Source organism: Mercenaria mercenaria, chromosome 12 (genome assembly GCF_021730395.1).
Source record: "Mercenaria mercenaria strain notata chromosome 12, MADL_Memer_1, whole genome shotgun sequence".
In the NCBI taxonomy this organism is placed as follows: domain Eukaryota; kingdom Metazoa; phylum Mollusca; class Bivalvia; order Venerida; family Veneridae; genus Mercenaria; species Mercenaria mercenaria.
In genome coordinates, this window is record NC_069372.1 from 40,705,897 (window position 1) to 40,727,165 (window position 21,269).

General features: G+C 36.2%; 1 protein-coding gene across 14 annotated transcripts in view; it reads right to left on the bottom strand.

Annotated features, from left to right (window-relative positions):
• LOC123534948 (beta-1,3-galactosyltransferase 1-like) overlaps positions 1 to 21,269 on the bottom strand; it is an 80,047-nt gene that overhangs the window by 37,948 nt on the left and 20,830 nt on the right. For 4 of the 14 annotated variants that reach the window (XM_045317450.2, XM_045317447.2, XM_053519818.1 and 1 more), the window contains exon 2: positions 11,835 to 15,008. The exons of 4 other annotated variants lie outside the window; for them this stretch is intronic. In XM_045317450.2, the coding sequence (XP_045173385.2) occupies positions 13,315 to 14,415 (1,101 nt within the window). In that variant the 5' untranslated portion in view covers positions 14,416 to 15,008 and the 3' untranslated portion in view covers positions 11,835 to 13,314. 6 more of the 14 variants (XM_053519815.1, XM_045317444.2, XM_045317449.2 and 3 more) reach the window with 5 other exon arrangements.

Consider the following 21,269-nt stretch of genomic DNA (forward strand, 5'->3'; position numbering starts at 1 on the left):
TATTCCAACCTGGTAAATAGCAACCAAACATTCTCATGGTCCTGTATATTATGTGAGTCAAACAACTTCACTATAGCTTCAAATTTATCGTTATCCTCTTATGAGTCTAACAACAGCTACTCTTTGCTATCCGACACCAACCCAGATACTGAGCACCATTCTACCCAACGTCCTCGTCCAATTAAAAAGAACCATTTTTCTGGCCTCAATACCCTCATCGTCAATTTCCAGTCATAGTAAATAAAAAATTCGAGTTGCACTCCTAACTTGAAACCGAAAATCCGGACATCATTTTTGGTACAGAATCCTGGCTAACATCAAATCATAAAGATAATGAAATATTTCCCCCTTCCCTAGGTTACATCCCATACAGATTAGACAGGAAAACAGGCCAAGCGGGTGGGGGCGTATTCATCTTGGTCAAAAACAATATAGTGGTCTCTGAAATGAAGGAGTTACAAACAGATTGTGAACTCATATGGTTAAAGCTGGAATTGGTAGTTTCTAAGCCCCTTTACATTGCCTCTTACTATAGACCACATGAACAGGATGAGGACAGTTTAATAGAATTTAGAAAATCTTTAGACAAGATCACTAAACTCAAAGGCAAAATTTGGATTGCCGGAGACTTCAATTTCCCCAAACTGTCCTGGGACCCCGAGGACACACCAACTCTGAAACATGGCTGCTCTCACAGTAGAATTTATGAAGAATTCCTCTCTGTCATAAATGATTTCTCCCTCCAACAAATGGTTAGTCTTCCTACAAGGTTAAACAACACTTTAGACCTCTTCCTCATCTCAAACCCAACTCTGGTCAAGCATGTAAACACTATGGCGGGATTGTCTGATCATGATATAGTACAAGTGCACTCAGATGTTAAGCCAAGGTTAATAAAATGAAACCCCGCCTAGTTCACTTATACAAAAAGCAGACTGGTCAAAATTTCAGCAATACATAAAGTCAAAATCCCCTTCCCTGTTTAAAGGTTACAACACACGGTCTGTTGAAGACCTATGGTCAGAATTCAAAGAGGTTCTATCTGAATGTATGAACCTATTCATCAACCAAGAGAATAGGCTCAAGACCCCAACTACCATGGATTACCCAAAGCATTTAACGTCAGATTAGGAAACGAAATAAGATGTTCCAAAAGGTCAAAAATAACACCAACCCAAAGGTCAAACAACATTACATAAAATTTTTAAATTCTTGTTAGGAAAAATATCAAACAAGCCCATGGCAGTTACATAGATTATATCCTGGAATGTCAAAATGATCCGGATAACCCACAGACAGGTCAAAACTTCTCTCGTAAGAAACTTTCCCCCATGCCAAAAATGCCAAGCAAGGCATTTCCCCTCTTCTAGAAAAAAAGTCAACTTCATACGGATGATAAAAAAGAAGGCCAATATCCTCAATCGTCAATTCCAATCAGTGTTCACCCCAATGTCACCTCTCAAATTGGGCCAACTCTGTAAAATGAAAGTGCAGTCTCTACTCTCTATACCAACTGATTACCAGGCAAAATATCCCCTAATGCCAAAGGTCACTATAGGCATAAATGGTGTTCAGAAACTCCTTTCGTCCCTCAAAATAGATAATGCATGTGGTCCCGATGGTCTAAAGCCGATCATTCTTAAAAATCTTAGTGAACAAATCTCACCACTAGTCACTAAGCTCTTTCAAAGGTCCCTTGACACGGGCGCTATCCCAGCTGACTGGTCCAAGGCCAATGTCACTCCTCTAAGAAGGGCGACAAAAGCAATCCTGCAAACTACCGGCCTATTTCCCTAACTTGTATTCTCTGTAAGTTACTGGAACACATCATAGCCTCTAATATTACCAAGCACTTCATAATTTTTCTTTTTCTTTTTAAAAAAATTTAATGTACAACGCGAGTGAATATACTATGTGTAAAATTAGGCGTTTAATCAAATAAAGCAGTTTCAGTTTTTCAGTTTCACTTCCAGGTTAACAATGTCCTCTATGACCTACAGCATGGGTTCAGAGAGAAAAGGTCATGCAAAACTCAGTTACTCGAACTTGTAGAAAATCTATCTCGAAACTTAATTCAAGGCCACCAGACGGACTTGATCCTTCTTGACTTCTCTAAAGCATTTGACAAGGTTAACCATCTGAAACTTCTGTACAAACTTCATCAACATGGTGTTCAGGGCACCACGTTGCAATGGGTAAAGTCTTTCTTGATTGACAGGCGCCAATCTGTCCTTGTGAAGGGTGAAACATCAGAGGAAGTTCCAGTAACGTCCGGAGTCCCACAGGGCTCCGTCCTAGGCCCCCTTCTATTCTTACTCAACATTAATGACCTGCCTGAAAATCTAATTTCACAGGTTCGCTTATTCGCCGATGACACTGCTGTCTATTTAACTGTAAACAGTTCTGCTCAAGAAAACATCCTCCAGCAAGACTTATCCTAGGGAGCTTCAGTTAATTAAAACTAACAATTCGGATACTGCTGCTTCGTTTTTAGGTTTACATCTCTCTATTTATGACAATATTATACATACCAAAATTTATGACAAGAGAGATGATTTTAATTTTAGTATTGTTAATTTTCCCCATTTGGATGGGGATGTACCTCATGCTACATCTTATGGGGTATATATTTCTCAATTAATTCGGTTTGTTAGAGCGTGTAGTCATGTCAAGCATTTCAATGAACGTAATCAATATATTACAAGTAAACTTCTTCAGCAAGGCTACCGTTATTACAAATTGCGTAAATATTTTGCTAATTTTTACTATCGTAATTCTGATTTAGTTTTAAAATTCAATAGTAATTTAAAGACATTTCTGCGAGAAGGTATTTCTAAACCCTTTTTTATGGGGATGTGGTTTACAAACTTCGTAAGATCTTGGGCCATGGTAATTTTCCAAATGTATTTGGTAAAATTATAAAACGTTTTATAAAAAGAGGCTACGACCCAACTGTTTTGAGACATACCGCATGTTTAGTGTTCAACCCGTTTACAGTTGGACACTACGCTTCCATCTTTGATTGTGTCTGACGGAGGAGGGGAGGACTCTATGGTGAGCAGTTTTTAAATCCTACCAGGACTGAACTGTTCTGATATCTGTCTTCTGGCCTGTTTCGTCGGGCCCTTAAGGGTGTTTCTCTTGTTGCTTTGTCTTCTGAAAAGGCATTACACGTACATACGTTTTTGGTTCTTGAGGTTTGCTTTTTATATATTTATACACGAGCATTTTTGTGTTTTACATGCCATGCTTTTTTGTTTCCATTACGTGTGTTAGAGATTCATCTGGAGGGGATAACTTTTATTTACACTGTCTCGTGTCTTTGGAACATGGTGGGGGTAAGAGTGAGGTTGGGTGCGCACCATAAACCGGTTTAAGCTCCCCAGTGGTGTTTTTGCCACTGACCGTTCTAAGGCGGTGCCCCACTGTGTTCCTTTGTTTGTTCGTTTTGTCCTACTGTGTTTGCTTTGTGTGTGTGCGCGTGTATGTGTGTTTGTGGTGTACGCGTCTGCGTGCTGTGGGTTTCGTTTTGGGGAGGCTGCGTTTTTGGTACGTGGCATTCCCTGTTTGATATTTGTCTAGTTTTTTAAATAGGTTACAGCTATGGGAATGTAAGTGGGACATGGAGTTTAACCCCTCAAAATGAACTGTTATGAACATAACAAGGTCAAAAACCTCTTTCAAATCAAAGTACACACTCCATGACAAAGTCTTGGAAACAGTTCCTGATGCAAAGTACCTTGGGGTCACTATATCCTCAGATCTTAATTGGAATAAACACATCAATTTAGTCACGTCCAAAGCTACCCGAACACTTAACTTCATCAAGGGAAATATCCAATGCAAAATCCGAAAAGTTCGAGAAGTAGCTTATAAAGCCCTAGTCAGGCCACAGCTAGAATATGCTAGCTGTGTTTGGAACCCTTACACCCAACAAAACATCCACCAGATCGAAATGATTCAGCGGAGGGCAGCGCAATGGGTTAATTATGACTACTGACCTTACAGCAGTGTCACAAACATGCTATGTCAGCTGAGATGGCCTACCCTTAAGATAGGAGATCTGATTCACGCCCCCTTATGTTCTACAAAATAGTGAATGGTTTGGTTGCTGTACCACTCCCCCCACCCCCATGTCAGCCCCCCATCCCGTCTAACAAGACATATGCATCCCCACTCCTATACTCAGATGTTCACACCCTGTAATTACTATAAGTACTCTTTCTTTCCAGCCACCATAGTGCTTTGGAATTGCCTTCTAGTACAACTTGTGCAAGCCCCCACCCTGAACCAGTTTAAGCAGGGTGTGACCAAACTTGCACACAATGCTTAACATGATAGACCTGTTTTTAAACTGCTTTTATCTGTAAATCCTTCTTGTTTTTAACACTATCAACGGTATTCATGCTTGCAATATTACTTTTATCCTCCTATCCAATCTACTTTTAAACTTCTTGTACAGGCGCGCAGCTGCACAATATGCTCGCAAAGAGGAGTGCTGTAGTATAAATAGATAGATAGTACAAACCTGTTCTCCGCAAGTAACCAACTTCCAACTGTCTCACATTAATCAGAGGTGGAGGACGAATGATTTAAGACACAATGTCTTTTATCAAATCGTCACGGAGAACATACGGCACGCCTGAGGATCGAACTCACGACCACGCAATTCGTAGATCTGAGCTCTCCTTACTGAGCTAAGCGGGTGAGTAAGAAAACGTTTAATAAATAGAGGATATTACACGAGTGTCTTTTCATACTGAGTTGAATATAAAAATAAAATGCGAGGCTCTGCTTGGCCTGTTTCCTAATCATTTTGCTGTTAATGATCACCTGGGGTCTGTTTCACAAAAGGTTATAAGTTTCTCTTTCTTCATCTGTTTCACAAAAGGTTATAAGTTTCTCTTTCTTCTTAGTATGGATTTTTAAAACGCATTTAATTTATTGATTGTAACTTAACTGTATATACACCGTTTAAAAGCGCGATATTACTTCAATTTTAGGATAGATCTACCATTTTTCGTCAGCTCAAATTCTATGAATAGCCGAATTGTTAAAAAGAACCTGCTTAAAAATGATGTTCGTCAGACACCTTACTCCTACATTCTAACTTGTCCTAATTTTTTCCTACGTAGTCTTCATTAAAAAGGCCCCTGCTCAATAAAAATACTTTTCTTTCATGCGAGCGGGTGATTTTATTTTCCTAATATATAAATTTTTGAGGAGGGCATTCCGAAGAAATACAAATCAATTTGGTATGGTCCCAACGGACAGGTATCCAGCCTATAACCTTTAACGGTTGTTAGATTTTACTATGCCATTCAATGACATACATGTATTGTTAATAGAGATTTGAAACGAATATTTTTGTCTGGCATATAGCACTCTAAGTAAAAAATAACTTTCAAGCCAAGCCAAATTGAGTTGGTTGTTCTTCAAATATATTGTCTTTGAGAAAGAAAACATTGTACCCGCTCGTATGTACGGAAAAATCTTCTCGATAGTTGTTGTGCAACATAATGTACAGTAAAATGGGATTTAGACACTCCATTAACTTACCTGACCCACCCTGTTAAAACAGCAGAGGTTGGGGGCTATTATAAAACTTCGAAGCTAGTTACATACATGAAAATCAGGACACTCAAGATTCTTGTTTTATTCATGAGCACAATTCCCTGTAGAACTGTTGGATAGATGCTATCATAATTGTATAGATATAGGCATTATAGATTTACTTGTCACATGCTTACGACCTAAAAAATGACTAGAAATATGAGCCACGCCATAAGAAAACCAACATAGTGCGTTTGCGACCAGCATGGATCCTGACCAGCCTGCGGATACGCATGCGCAGGCTGGTCTGGATCCATGCTGGTCGCAAATGTACTATGTTGGTTTTCTTATGGTGCGGCTGATATATAATTCAATCTGTGACCCTAACTATTGGAAACAATCATTGTAACGTACCTGTCACCATTATATTTGATATTGATTGGTGCATTTTTAAATGTTATTGATAACAACATTTCATAATTTGTGTGCATTTATAACTTTCTGTTCCTATTCAGAAGCTTATCAACATTTGTCACCAAAACTGATATTATCATATTAATAGTTTGAGTGTGTTTGTGACTGCCTTTTCGTTTTCAGGAAGCGTCACAGAAACTGATATTATAACGTATTTGTAATTTGTGTTCATTTCATGTTTGTATCTTGCTCGATGTACATTTTGTTATGACACACTATTAAAATTCTGTATGCGATCAGCGGGTTTGAATTGCAAAATAAGGCATGTTTCGGAGAACTGTCATTCCAGTTTTTATATGCTTTTTAATATGTTGTATGTTCATATTTTTGTCTGTTTTCTCGGTTAGAGCTAAGCCGTTATTTTAGCTGGGAACCATGCGCCGAAATTCATGGTATCGTGAAGGTTCCATGTGCACCGCCGTATGAATACATGTACATCTGCGGATGTTTCTTAATTGTATTCTGGTATTTTATAACGTGTAAATGAGGAGTTCTGCTCAACACGTAGCTAGAGGGAATAGAGTCGACGTAGCTTGCATTCCCTCTACCGTCCATAACATGCTAAATTAAATCAAACTTTCAACCTTTTCGTTTATGTCGTGTTGGGCGATCTGTGGTTTTCCACTTTTTTTTTGTTGGGTTTAACGTCGCACCGACACATTTTAGGTCATATGGCAACTTTCCAGCTTTGATGGCGGAGGAAGACCCCAGGTGCCCCTCCGTGCGTTATTTCACCACGAGCGGGCATCTGGGTAGAACCACCGACCTTCTGTAAGCCAGCTGGATGGCTTCCTCACATGAAGAATTCAACGCCCCGAGTGAGGCTCGAACCCAAATCGATGAGGGGCAAGTGATTTGACAAAAAACGGGCACAATATTGACTGACACTGGTTGCCGTTACATGACTGAAATACTGTGGAAAAACTGCGTTAAACCCAAACACAAACAAACAAAAAAATGACTTTTTTGGATTTTTAATGTTTTCGTTTTCCTTACAGTAAAATAGAGGTAAGGCATAGATGGATGACAACTATAAAATATCAGATCATAAATAAGTCATCCCGATATGCCAAAATGATTAAGGCTATAATGAACTATACAATTGTACGTTAAATCGGACACCGCTTTGACTGTCTATTTCAGATTTGATTGAACATTAAAGCTGAAACTATTCAGATTCTTCTGTTTATGTTTTAGGAATTGTACATGTGGTTATCATGCACTATTGAATAACTGTACGCGATCAACGGGTTAGAACTGAAAAATGCATGTTTCAAAGAATTATCTTTTTTACTGCAGGCTAATATTTTTTGCCTTCTACATATCAAATCAAAGCTTCTCAAGCAATTAATAGAAATTTGACTTAATTACTATCATCAAATACCAGTCAAAATGATCAAGTCCACATGTCACTAACTGTCGGCTTATGACAATTTCAACTTCTTCTGACAAAAACGAACATATAAAGGAATACAGTGGGGCATGCACCGCCTTGGAACGGTCAATGGCAAAAACGCCACTAGGTATAATCCTGTAGGATTTGATAGTAAGTCATTACTCAGACTGTTCTGACTTTACGTAAATTACTATGTTGAACTACAAATGCCATAGCGATTTGCACACTCAGATATTGTCTTCAGGCTGCCTCACAATATTAATGGATTTGAACATTCGCATTTACTGAAAAACGCTGAACATTATGCGTCAAAAATGGGCATCGCTTGATCAGTTTATCGACGATTTGTTTGTAGATCAAAGCTAAAACTATTCTGTCTCTATTATTTATGTATAAGGAGTAAAGAAAAGACCATTCTAGCAGAAACAATCATTCATTTCATGCTTGGATGTTAACAATTGCTTTACTAAATATTAATAATTCAGAAAAAGACAACACAAATACATTCATTGCATTTTGTATTAAAAGAACAAAGAAAATATCAAACAGGGAATGCCATGTTCCAAAAACGCAGCCTCCCCAAAACGAAACCCACAGCACGCAGACGTGCACACTAGAAACACACACACACACACACACACACACACACACACACACACACACACGGACAAAACGAACAAATGAAGGAAAACAGTGGGGCACCGCCTGGGAACGGTCAGTGGCAAAAACACCACTGGGGAGCTTAAACCGGTTTATGGTGCGCACCCAACCTCATTCTTAAGTTTTATTCAAATACATTCATTTGTTCATTCAGTCATGTACAGTATGTAGTACTTTGTACAACCAACAACCAAATTCTTATTGTTGTAATATCAAACTGAGCGTTAGTGCATATTACCACTAGTGACGGGATTCTTTCGGCAACAAAATCAAGGGGGAAATGCTCTGCCCCTATTTTGATCTACACATTGTTAAGTTCTATGAAAATCGAACAGTTGGTTACTTTTTTTAGGAATTTAGGAATTTTAAAATAAATAAAGAGCAATGACTCGGTAAATACTGAACAGATCCTGATAAAAGATATTCATGCACTACTGCCCTATAATACAGTCCGTGGGGGGGGGGGGGGGGGGGGGGGGTCTGTGTGCACGAGAGGTCCATAGAAAATTTCTCTAAAAATGATTAGAGGAACATCTAAGACGTAAGAAAATCGAGGGTGATGGTGTCGCATCATGGTGCGGTCCGAGAAAATCCAAGATGGCCGCCAAAAATGATCTATATTTTTGTTAATTATCACAAAGATCCATTTATTGATTATTTTGTAATGTGGAAATATGGATTGTAAGATAATTAAAGGGCAATATCTGTGGTCAATGAAGTGATCCTGACGAAATTGTGTATATACCACCACCATATAGTGATCTACGTTTGTGTAGTTTCATGAAGATCCATCACTTGGTTACTTAGATACAGTCAAAAATCCCTATTTTTTACCAAACCAAGGGGAGGAACTTTTACTGGGTTAAGGGGAATAATTTAATGTGTGTGCTAAATAATATTTATTTTTTGGTGACTTTACCTTAAATATTTTTTAATCATAAGCATTTTCTTTTTTGCTATAAATCAAGGCGGAAATATCTGCTTTACTTGGTCAAGAAGAGAAGTACAGTTTATGTGAGAGCAAAGATCATGTACTTAATAACAATCATGTGGTGTTTTGTCATTCTAGATGAAAGACCTTGAAGTTTAAGCATTTATATATTTTTTATCAAATCAAGATGAAAAAATTACTTTTACTGGGTCAAGGGCGATAATTTAATATATGAGCAAAGGTCATATGCTAATAATGTGAGGTTGTGTGATTCTAGCTTAAATACTTCCTGAGATAGCATTTTTTTCATACAAATCAAGGGGAAAAATCTCTGCTTTTGACCAGTCAAGGGGGATAATACTAAATGTGAGCGAAGGTCATGTGCTAATTAATAATTACGAAGTGGCAGCTCCTGAAGTGGTTGCACACTTACTTCAAGCGAGCGAAATGACTTCAAACTTGCAAAATGGCGGATATTTGCTAAAATTATCGCACATTCGCTTGTTTTTTGTTTTGGTTTTTTTTTTCATCAGGTATGGCAAAATAGTAATAAGTTCGATCCTCAGTCTGGTCGGTCCTGATATGACCCTTCACGTTCAAAGAGCCATTTACTCACTTACCTTCTTACTCAACTGTATGCTTCGTTTCCTTCAGCAGCTACTGGTAGTTTAGCGTCAACAGTGTAGCTGATCTGATACTGGCTTAACTGGTGTTGTTTTTGTAGTTTATGTCATCAGTGGCTTTTTCATCAAAGACTTTTCTTTGCGATCCTCAGTCTGGTCGGTCCTGATATGACCCTTGGCGTTCAAAGGGCCATTTACTCACTTACCTTCTTACTCAACTGTATGCTTCGTTTCCTTCAGCAGCTACTGGTAGTTTAGCGTCAACAGTGTAGCTGATCTGATACTGGCTTAACTGGATGTTGTTTTTGCAGTTTCTGTCATCAGTGGCTTTTTCATCAAAGACTTCTCTTTGCTATTCAAGTACCGCAAGAGCACATAAAATGAACGAATTCCAATATAAATATCCCCACCCATTTTATAGTTGGGTCAATATATTTATTTTGTACAGATTTGATTATAACCGCTTATAAATAAGGGCTGATTAAGTTAGAACACATCTTCGGCACATAACTTTTTTACTAGTCGTATGGAAAAATCGAGACCACTTTTCTATAGTACAACATGCATGTTACATCCAATTCTGAAGTGTATTTTGACTTATCTCTACCTTGTAAGAATTTTTGTATTGACTTACAATTTTTTTGGGGTGTGGGGGGGGGGGGGTAAGATTAACTTCCCTTAGTTGTTACTATAAATAGCTTATATTGTAACGTTTTTATAATTGACCGTAGGGAAAAACCAAGACCACTTTTCTGTGGTACAACATAGATGCTACTTTCAAATTTTAGGTGTATTTTAAGGTATCTCTACCTGGTAAGGAGTTTTATGTGGATTTAGAAAAACAAAAGAATTACAATTATTACTACCACAAAATTAAAATTCCATTTGCAAATACAGGTGCTAGTGTAAAGAAATTTGCTGTGACGGGCGTATATTGTGACATTCTGGCGCTCTTGTTTAAGAATACGTATGTCATCACTATAACATGGAATAGAGAGTTTGTTAAGATGGAGGTGTTTATTAAGAAGAGGGCGGTTTACTTATGTTGGCTGCACCACTGGTCCGATTCCATTGCTATATTTGCACTATTATTGTTAATATAAATACATACCTGCAATAAAATATGTTTAAGGTAGTTCTGCATGTTTTGACAGAGTTTTTTTTCTACAATGTAGACTTTTATTAAACTCCGATTTTTCAAAGCTATTAAGGAGTCAGATTTTTTTTTCAATATGTTGAAGCCAGAATATTTTTGCGAGCGAAACCAAACACTGGATTTTTATCAGGAAAAAGGACGAAGAAAAATGTTATGATGATATAATGTTCATTGTGTTCTTTCAATTTCATTCAAGGATGCTGTAATGGATCGTGTGGTTCACTTTGATTCACTATTGCCATTGTTGCTCCTTTAGGAATATGGGGACCTTTCAAAGTTACTCTACAGGTGCTAGAAGGCGTGAGGGGTGTTTCACATTTTATTAGGTCTCACGAACAAAATCAATCAAACCGAGTTTGCCACTTTTTGCTCAGGTGCGTTCTGAACTCACAGGGATTTTTTTTTACAGATCTGATTATAACCGCTCATAAGAATCGATTTAGTTAGAACACATCTTCGGCAAATAAAGGATCTGATAAGAATCTTACATAGCAGGGATGAATTAAAGTCGCGCTTTTAAGTGAGCAAGCTCGTAATAGTCAAACAATTAGTCAGTTTTTCACCATTTATATTTCTAAGAACGCTATACGTATGTCAACATTATAACATGGAATTGGGATAGTTGAGGTGGAGGTGTTTATTAAGAGTAAGAGGAGGGCGGTTTACTTATGTTGGCGGCACCACTGGTCCGATTCCATTGCTATATCTGCACTATTATTGTTTGGGGCCTCCGTGGCAGAGTGGTTAAGGTGGCTCACTTACAGGTAGGATCACTTGCCCCTCACGTCACTCGGAGCGTTGAATTCTTCATGTTAGGGAGCCATCCAGCTGGCTTACGGAAAGTCAGTGGTTCTACCTAGGTGTACGCCCGTAATGAAATAATGCACGGAGGGGTACCTAGCGGCTTCCTCCATCGTCAAAGCTGGAAAGTTGCAATATGACCTAAATTGTACTGGTGCGACGTTTAACTAAAAAATCTATTATTATTTATACAAATACATATCTACAATTATATACGTTTAAAGTAACTGTGAAGCGGAATCATGTTACCCATTTATTACAAATAGCAATTCTTACTGAACACAATAAATATACTAAACACATAATTTGAGCCGCACCATGAGAAAAACAACATAGTGAATTTGCGACCATCATGGTCAGGATCCATGATGTTTGCTAACGGTTTCTCTAATTACAATAGGCTTTGAAAGCGAACAGCATGGATCCTGACCAGACTGCGCGGATGCGCAGGCTGGTCTCGATCCATGCTGGTCGTAAATGAGCTATGTTTGTTTTCTCATGGCGTGACTCAAATCGCAGCAATCATGACAAAATACCCTGAGTATGAAAATATTGCAGAGTGTTAGAGTGTTAACAAATCAGCAATGCCATCATATCTGATGAACCTAAACCTCAAGCTTATTTCGCAATACAGTATGTTTTTAGGACCTGTTCACTAATACATGACTAATTATAGTGAAAAATGAATCCCTACATAAACACCTTCGAAAAATCCTTAAATTTCGAAACTAACACAGAAAATTTGTTGTTGTTTTTTTGTTTTGTTTTTGTTTTGCATTTTCGTTGATATTTTATAGAAAATGGATCAGACCCGGTGAATTAAAGCTAAAAAAAATAACCAAAAACAATTTGTTCTTACTTCCTTCGTCCTAGATAATCAAATCAAGTTATTTCTAATTCTTCCTGTGTAAAATGATTCACGGTTTATGTAATTTTACTGATGTATGGGGAAGTAAATAAATGCATGAACCTTTAGATTTTGGCTATTCACGTTACCCGGCATTTATTTCTTTTTCCTTACTTATCGGTTCGTTACTACAGCAAAAACAAAGTTCAGTGGTCTAAATAAAAGTCTGACTACATCAGAACATGTTTTCTAACAGTATAAGTAATACAAAAATGTACATCAGTAAAGACAGAAATAAGACTTCGAGACAACGACCAATGTTTTAAATAACGCTATTATATGCCTTGCTATATAAAGTAACAAAAAGCGCTAAAACGGTCGTTACGACCGCTATTGACGGTTCAATAGTGGCGCAGTGTGCTTCACACCGGGTAACCGGGGAACGTCCGCGTGTTCTGACGTTGATGGAATTTAGCAACCTCATATGGTGGATGAGGGATGATGATTCATTTTCAAATTGATTCTCAAATTATGACCGCTCTATCATTATGCCTTTCAGTAAGTACAATTCAATGTGTAAATATTTCGAATGGCATTTTGCGGCAAAATCAACTGACGACTTCTCTACCATTATACCTTTAAGTAAGTACAATACAATGTGTAAAAGTTTCAAATGGCACTTTGCGGTACATTCAACTAATGTCACACAAGTTAGTAAACTAGTTATACAGTGTGTAATCATATGCCTGTGTAGATATGTAATAAAATTTCAAAAATATAAACATGGTAACAAAAATGTTTAATAGATGTACTTATTTCAAAAGAATGAGAATAGTGCACACATTTCCATAAATTGCCTTTTCAATTCCCTTGTCATTGTTTGACGCACTTTCCGTGCCATATTGACTTCAACATCACTGGTGTCAACTGATGAGCTGTTATCAATTTATCTCCTTTATAGAGGCATGGGTCCATTTTTGGCCGACCTGCATTGAATCCGGCGATGGGCTGAAGTTTTAAGCCTAATTTTCTTATACACAGTGATACATAAACATCCTCTAGGTGAAAGAAAGGAACACTCGAGGAGATTTTATAAACTTCACTTGCTACATGCATGCTGGTCACATAACCTGTCCCGGAACAAAACCCGGGATAAGATTTCTCAGGGTAACTGGCCACTGAAGCAAACCACTTTGACTTCCGGTCTCGTATAGGGCTTGCTTTCGCGTGACAGGCCCCAAGGATTGCTTTCTGTAACGTTTTTCTGTGATTACCCTTGCAAGTATTCAGAACATTTGGAATGTTGACAAACATGTCGTCATCAGTTTTCATTACGTAATGCGCATGCGCACACTTTGTTGACGCCCATTTAAATCCCATAATAGTTTTGTAAGTTAAATTCACATACTTATCAATGAAATCTTCTTTGATGATGTCGTGGTATACACTGTTTTCTTTCAGTACAGCTTCCTGTTGTTTATTATCATCAATTTCACCTAAAAGAAATGCATATCTGACATTGGCCGTATTGTTTTTAGTATATGAAAGCCAGGTGGCTCGTAAGGCCATTCTTTCGTTCGTGTTTTTATGGATGGTCATTATGAGAACAATTAATTCCACGGTTTGATTGGGCGAATACAGTTTGCATATTATGTCATTTTGTATCACATAATTAAAGTTGTGCTGAAAACACGAAATGCAATTACTCTGTCGTCTGCTGCTGGTGGTATTTGTATTATTACTCAGTTTATCTTCCTGTTTTACATCGACATAGGGATTTGTCGACAGTTTAGGATTTCCTTCTGTTACATTTCTTTTTATTTCTATCGAGCTGTCAAATATTATTGACAATTGTAAAGTGGACGAAGAAAGCATGACACCAACACAAAGTCCTACAAATGAGAGAACTGTGACTCTGAAAAAGGGTATTCCACAAACTGAACATGGCTTTCTTTTCTCATTCGATGTAATCATTCTGAAATGTCTCTATCTATATCGAATGTCGCCGATATTACAGATTTGCTCTCATGTTCTTTAATATCAGTCGTGCCAAGTTTGGCTTTAACTTAATACATAACACTATTATGAAATAGATAACAGCAGTTTTCATTAACAATATTTCATTTATTCAGTATATTCATAATATTTCAAAATAAATATAAAAGTAAATTTATGTATTTAAATAATCCTTATTAATTTCACATGCGATACTTGAATTATAAATTCTTGCATTGTCTAACGTTATCTACAAATCATATTCATTTGCAACTGTGATCACTGTTGATGGTTTAAAGAGCTATCACGCTGTTTCTCCGTTATGTCAATGCTGGTAACGCTTAGAGCAATTACTGATATATCACTTTTCGCGATTTTCCGATTTTAAAACGAAATTGATTCACTGCTTTGTGGTACATCCCCAAAGGGTTTGGATTTTACACTACAGTCCTCTACGTATTTCAATGGCATCAGCGATACATCTGAAAATTCATTATAATTGCCTAGTATTTGATCTGTCAATTGATTCCTTTTATTGATGTGGTTTAACTCTCATGATGACGTATGCAATTCTGAAAATATCAAAATGTTTTGAAACATTGTATTGCACATCTCCCCTGATAATCCTTGAATAACGTATAATATTAATTACAAATTATAGTTTTGTAACTTGCCATGTGTAGTAATTGCTTGATGCTTAAGACGCATGTGAATTTCGGAAACATTTGGCCTAGTAGTTTTTGAGAAACCTATTTATAAGAAATCATTTTACCAACGTTTCTGAGTTAGTTATAAAGAGGGGTATTTTACCACATTGGTCAAAATAGAAGCTATGGTTATCTAACTTGTCCTGTGCGGTCATCGCATGCCGAAAGCATGAGGGAAGTTTGAAAGTATTTGGCCTACTTCTTACATGGCAAAACTTTTGTGACTCAGGTCGATGGAACTTCTGTGTGATGATAGCTTGATGAAACTAGGAATTAATGAGTCCGGTCAAATCAACTGAAGACAGATGAACTATACATTGAAATAAGTCTGAAACAGAACACATAACTTTAGACTGATTTAACTGTTAGTGGTACGGGTTCTTGATACTGTTACCTGGTCTATCTGCTTTTCCAAAGACGATCTGTCATATTGTAATTAAAGTGCTTCATTTTCTTGTTGCAATTCTCTTTACTGATGATGCATAAGTCTCACCTCATTATCATATGACTGTGACATGGTTAGTGATAATGGTATTTATGAAATGCCAAACGTTGAGTGCCAAGTTTTGAAACATTTTAATGATTTGAAATGTATGTATGAATTCCAACCACTTTCTTTAATTTCAATTTTCATCTTTCGATTCATCAATCGCTCGACTGCCAACACCCTAGTTTGTTTAAAATAAATGCTGACGAAAAGACAGCACACTCGACTATTCGAGGGAATCAAAGAAACAATACTTATCATTTGTTAGTCTGTACGCTTGCGTGTGAATACGGCGTTAAACCCAAAATAAACAAACAAATTAAAATTGTACACTGTTTTGCCAAAAGTAACAATAACAGATGTGTCGAAAAGACAGACGCCAATAAATTAACATCAGACCATTCATTCTTTACGTATATATCAAATTTATGAAACACTTTTGATAACTTTAAACAGTGGAAAAGATTTTAAACACTCATGTATTTGTATTATAACTTGACAAAGACTGTTTGCATTGCATTGAAATTGTAGATTATATTAACAATATTATATTTCTTTCACGTGAATACTCTCAAAAATCAATTTTTGATGAAAGTTGAGACGACGCTTTTAAACTACACATTTTCGGATTTTATACCTTAAACCAGAAACAGGTATTTATCATGGTTGTATAAAAAAAGCTGGAGTGGATCTGGCGTGCACCTTTCCTTTGATACACCAGGCATGCATTTTAATGACCATCTATTTATTCTAACTTGATTATTATGCACAATGTATTGTACATTCATAAGTAGTATACAGTTTGAGCCTGGAACGTTTTTATATTGTTAAACTTAAAGGGAAAGGCAATGTTGTTTTCATGTTATTTCAATATGCTAGGATTTATGTAATCATTTAAAGAAGTGAAAGAATTTTCAAAATCGACTTAAAAATGAGGAATTTATGAGCATTTAAATATTTTATCAAAATGTGGGCCATTTTGTTTCCATGACAACAAAAAACAAAATGGCAGATTTATTAAATTTCTAGAAACATTTTTGAATTGTATTTACTTATTTCTGTAAAATAATTTCTCTACTTTTTCCATCTATAATGAAAGAAGTTGCCATGTTTTACATCTTACACTCAAGAAACATATAAAATCGATCTATTTAAAAGGTTATTTGCTAAATAAAGAATTCAGCAGTGTGTAAATGACGTCATAAACACACAAAATGGCTGCCTCCATGTTCAGTAATTTTCTTAAATTTCAAACTGTCATATCTTTTTCAATAGCGGTCCGATTTTAAAAATTATTCCAGTGTTATGAAAGGCTTGAGGATGGCTTTCATACGAAATGAACTTATTTTCAGGCTTTCCTTGTCCTTTAAAGCTATGCAAACAGGTATTACAAAGTGGTGTTTGTACTGATAATCTATCCAATTATTGAGATTCAGACATTCTACATGGTATACCGCTACACATGCAATTAGAACATTCTATATTGCATGACCTGTGTTACACACACGATAAGAAGATTCTTTTTTTAACCTTTACTCTGCTAAATTTCTATAATGGATAGGTCCATCATTCAATTTGAGTAGTACCGCTTATTATTCATAGGGGTGTTCGCTGAAAATCTCACTGAATAGCGAACAGTGCAGACCATGATCAGACTGCATGGATGTGCAGGCTGATTTTGGTCTGCACAGGTCGCAAAGGCAGAATCACTTGCCGCCAACAGGCTAAAGGTTAATATACACTAGACTATGATAAGATGTCACTGTTTGTAGATGCAGATGGGAATAATCAGCTCAAGGGTAACAGTTTTGACTGTAACGCGACTCTGCCAGTAACCCGAGAGTCGGAATCTACAATCAGTGGTGGATTATTTTTATTGCATATAGTCTTTTATTGTATTCTTTATAATAAAAACACAAAGAAATACTTCCTTTGCAGCACTATTTCGTATAGTGGCGAAATTAACGTCCATAAACATTAGTGGCGTCATAACGTTTCAGTGACGCACAACAGCAAAATTCTGGTTTAGTTTTTATCATTTTAGCGTAATGCTATTTGCAAGATGGGTTTTACCGGCATGGGTAAAAACACGGGAAAAGTCAGTATGCAAAAACCTCGTTTGCTCCCGAACAAGTCACTTTCGAACCGGATATTCCCGTCTGCGTCTACAATCAGTGACAGATTATAAGAACATTCAACATTACATACCCCATGTTACACACAAAAAACTGAACAGTCTACTTGATGATTTGCATGTCATATGATAAACTAAGGATAAAAATATTCCACATTGCATGCCCATTGTTACATACACAATAACACTTTTCACACTGAAAGCCCATGTCAGTTAACTGCTGTTACTGCTGCTACTGCTGTACTGCCAACTTCACGCCGATCACACGATAAGATAATTCGATATTGCATGCCCAATGTTACTCACACGATAATCTTTCTCCCGATATTCATCTTGAACATTCCATAATACATGCCCCGTGTTACACACACGATAAGAACATTCCACATTGCATGCCCAATTTTTTACACACAATAAGAACATTTCCCATGTTTTACAAACGATAAAACTTTTCACATTTCATGCCCATATTACACACACGGTAAGAACATTCTACATAGCATGTCCCATGATACACACACGATTTGAAATTCAATATTTATAATGTCCGGTGTTAGACACATGCACGGTTAGAAAACTCATTACTTACTTTATTTTATCTAAATTTTCACGCTCATGGTGGAAAATACTTCTTCATGAAGCTTAAATATAATTACAGGTGGATAATTATCATTTGCTTTCAGTATTAACACCTCAGATTCGAAACCGGAAATATCTGCTAAGGTGTGCCCGCTATTCATTTGACAAAACAGAAAATAAAAATGCTTTTTACTGCTTCAGTAACTTTTTTATGTGTTAAAACTGTTCGTGGTTTTCAAGAAAAACAAACAAAAAAAACCAAAAACGAGAATGTGCAAATATCATCCAAAGTTGTATTTTAATCAAAAGGTCACATCAGATGATACTCTCTCGTGTGTTGCCTGGTTACCTCACGTAATATTGTATGTTATATCAAGGACGTTCCGTCAGTCATATTTCTCTTGTATTGAAATAACTACCAGTACAGTGTCAATTTCTTGCACCAAACTTCAAGTTTCTAAAAAGGAATTCCTCAGCCCATACGAAGGAAATATGTACTACAAATTTACAGACAGGTTTAGACTGACATCAGTCGTTAGAGTTCTTAAAATAAACATCTCTGCCATTAAATCCTCTAAAATAGCACACTTTGAAATACAATATCTCTTACCTCTGACTCTAACGATATTGAGATGAGCATAGAGAGAAAAGGGTTTACTTAGAAATTATCAGTGTCATTTTGAAGAAAGAAATAAACTTTATTACAGATTATTTGATCTCTACAGACTTTGTACGAGAAGAGCCTAGAGAGAAAAGGGTTTTCTTTTCTTAGAATTTAAAAATTACAATATCTCTTATCTCTAACTCTAGCGGCGTTGAGATGAGCCTAGACAGAAAAGGATTTTCTTAGAAATTATCAGTGTCATTATGTAGAAATGAATAAACTTTATCACAGATTACTTGATCTCAACAGACTTTGTAAGTCTAAGACAGATTAGGAAACTATCATCTAAAGACACAATGGCAGATTTGGAAACTCATCTAAAGACACCATGACAGGTTAGGAAACTATCATCTAAAGACACTATGACAGGTTTGGAAACTCACCTAAAGACACCATGACAGGTTTGGAAACTCATCTAAAGATACCATGACAGGTTTGGCAACTCATCTAAAGACACCATGGCAGGCTTGGAAACTCATCTAAGGACACCATGGCAGGTTTTGGAAACTCATCTAAAGACACCTTGGCAGAATTGGAAACTATCATCTAAAGACATTATGACAGGTTTGGAAACTCACCTAAAGACACCATGACAGGTTTGGAAACTGTCATCTAAAGACACTATGACAGGTTTGGAAACTCATCTAAAGACACTATGACAGGTTTGGAAACTGTCATCTAAAGACACCATGTAATTACTTATGCAAAAGACACGAACTGCAAAGTATGGCAACACTGCTCCAAAACTACGAAACAACTTCCCCGATCAAAGCCAAATATACTTTAAAACATGTGTTTAAAACCATCTTTGTAATGTAAAACACATTGCAAACAGAAGGAAATATCGTATTTTTTATGGTTTATACTTATTCAAATATTGATATAGCAGATTTTAGGTTTTTAATTGTTTGTACTGTCTTCCAGCTGCTGAGATGTGAAGCACTTTTGGATGGATCATGTTACACGAAAAGAGTGCTATACACATAAATGTGACCTCAAACACGTCACCATACTTTCACACACAGACATGTATAGATCCAATCACCACCACTTCTTCGACAGAAGAATCTATTGGTATATTGCTTCCTGTGTGTAAAATCTCTAAAATAAGACTAACTTTTTTTCTAAGTACCACAATAAGCTTAAAAAACACGAATTCTCAAATATCGAGATATAACGGCTTGTAAACGAATGGAAATAACAGCAACCATTTTGTTACAAAATGTAGAAACGTGTTCATTTCATGTATCATACAAGTTTTAGATTAAGCTTTTGTCAATAGTAGAAACATCATCATTGGCGTATATGAAAAATATTTAAGATTGACGTTTGTGTAAATATTTGAAAGCACGCGTTCAAAATATCCCGTTATAGTTAGGTTAACTGTCTTTTTTTATTATTTGATTCCCTATGCTGAAATAGGATACATGTTTTAAAGGTAGTCAGTTACATTTGAGCAACATCTTATGACACATTTCAATTTTCATATAGTCCTTTAGAGATATATAAAATGCCCTTGCTCTCTATTGGAAATATATACTTAATAACCTTTCGTAAAAATTAACTAACACCCTTTAATATAAAAGTATTTAAAAAAGTGAACTACTTCTTTTTGCATTTGATAAATAGTAGGATATTTGAACTACCTGTAACAAAAGGCAAGTTTTAAAACACCGCGTGGCTTTGTAATTCACCTATTTTCAATCTATCTTGTAACCAAGATAGGCAAAGGGCGTTAATGATAATTAATAAACTTTGGCAAAATATATACTTGTCAGTACAAATCTTTGACAACTTTAATACAAAGCGCTTATAATATTCATATTATTTCTTAGGCAAAATATGTTTATTAAATTTATACTTATGCTAAAATTATGAACGCTATCTTGTTAGGCAACCTAGGCAAGAAAATGAAATTTAAAAAATATTTCCAGTGGAAATCTACGAACTCAATGAACACGAATAAGTGTAAATGATTGATGTTAAAGGTTTGAACAAATCCATTTGTTGACCAAATCTGATCAACCGCCTTTAATGCAAATTTACTAGTGAATTTACAGATTAACTTCCATTACTAAAAAACCTCTTATATACTCTTCAATTCAATTATACTACAAAAGAAGTAACTCAATATGCATCCCTGGACATAAAATCAGTTTTGTTTAATTTTCCTGTTGTCAGTTTAAACCCCATCAAGTAACTGTCTTTTTACAAAAAAAAGTTAAATCATAAAAAATAAAATAAAATAAATAACAACAAGAA